Below are 1,350 nucleotides of genomic sequence, written 5' to 3'. Positions count from 1 at the left end.
TCTCTCTGCACCCATTACAGCAATATTTCAGGGTCAGAGGTCACTGATTTATGCTCAGCTTACAGTACGGGTATTGGCAAGACATATCACAGTGTTGTTGAAATGAGGTAGTATTTTGAAAATGTCAAGGATCTCTGACACTGAAATATAAAATATTCATCCAGTCATAGTTGTTATATAACTGTTTCTTAAGAGGCAGAGTACAATATGGACAAGTTGGTGGGACATAATGCGGCAACACAGACGCTCATAGCCAAGGGTAATTTAAAGACACCAGTCAACCTAAATGTAAACTTTTTTACTGTGGAAGGAAGAAATACCAGGAAAAAACTCACCTTGTTGCTGCAAGGTGAAATTACAAACAACTGTGCTGCTATTTTTGTAGCTCCTAATTTGACGTAATAAACATGTTATTTCTATTTTCCCTTTCTATAAAACTGTATATTTTTTTTAGATTTAAGGTAACATGTGGACATGTTATTTTATCTTGGAATCAAAAGCAAAGCAAGAGGACATATTGAGAGGTCACCTCGGTACTCAAGTTTAAAATACACAAAGGATCAGATTAGTGATATTAACAGAAACTGAATTTGATTTAATTTTAAGAAATGTGGAAACATTATCTTCCTTCACCTGCTACCATAAATGTTGCTGACTGAATTGTTGATGAATAGTAAACAAAGGTAAAAAAGATTGACATTCCTCCTCAATGAATGAAAAAGTAGTTTATTTTACCTTTGGGAGATAAGAAAAGTAAAGGAGCATGATGAGAGGAAAAGGTTGAAACTGAGAAAGGAGGCAGTTTGTGTTCATAGAAAACATTTGATCTCCTTCAAATGTTAGATGTTGGATGTTTCTCCTTCCTGTCTCAGATTAACAGTCCACAGGCTGGCTGCTCGCACTGTGATTCGCTCGCTGGAGTCAGAGGAGAGGACACGAAGAGGACAGCAGGATGAAAAAGTGAAGAAGAAGGTGGTGGAGCTCAGCGTCCAATCAGGAGTAAGCAGCTGTTTCACTGCCTTCATTGCTGTCAACAAAGACAGCGGCAAGGCAGTTCAAGGACCGCTGGTGCGCAGAAATGTCCCGACAGGTGAGTGATTTATTTTATTTATTTTTTCAGTCAGTGGATTGACATTTGTTCATATGTAATTTATATGAAGATGTAAGCTATTGATAATATTAACACCTTTGGTCTCTCTTGAAATGTCTTTGTTTTCTCCGATTTTCTGCTTCTGATGGGCTGGCAGCTTTTCTACCTCACAGTAAGTAAAGCATCAAAGAAATCAAAAATGAACAGAGGACGAGGTGCTAGAGGAACCATCATGGGAGGACAAGCCCCTACATGGGATG

At 38.2% G+C, this 1,350-nt stretch overlaps 1 protein-coding gene across 1 annotated transcript in view; it reads left to right on the top strand.

Annotated features, from left to right (window-relative positions):
- Nucleotides 1-602: 602 nt before the first annotated feature.
- LOC103132710 (von Willebrand factor A domain-containing protein 5A-like) overlaps nt 603-1,350 on the top strand; it is a 2,540-nt gene continuing 1,792 nt past the window's right edge. The window contains exons 1-2 of the mRNA XM_007544510.2: nt 603-1,090; nt 1,248-1,262. Coding sequence (XP_007544572.2) covers nt 844-1,090; nt 1,248-1,262 — 262 coding nt within the window. The 5' untranslated portion in view covers nt 603-843. The remainder of the gene's footprint in view (nt 1,091-1,247; nt 1,263-1,350) is intronic.

This window comes from Poecilia formosa, unplaced genomic scaffold (genome assembly GCF_000485575.1).
Source record: "Poecilia formosa unplaced genomic scaffold, Poecilia_formosa-5.1.2 Scaffold1233, whole genome shotgun sequence".
Taxonomy (NCBI): domain Eukaryota; kingdom Metazoa; phylum Chordata; class Actinopteri; order Cyprinodontiformes; family Poeciliidae; genus Poecilia; species Poecilia formosa.
The sequence above is the reverse complement of the archived record's forward strand: the minus strand, read 5'-3'. Positions and strand labels throughout refer to the sequence as shown.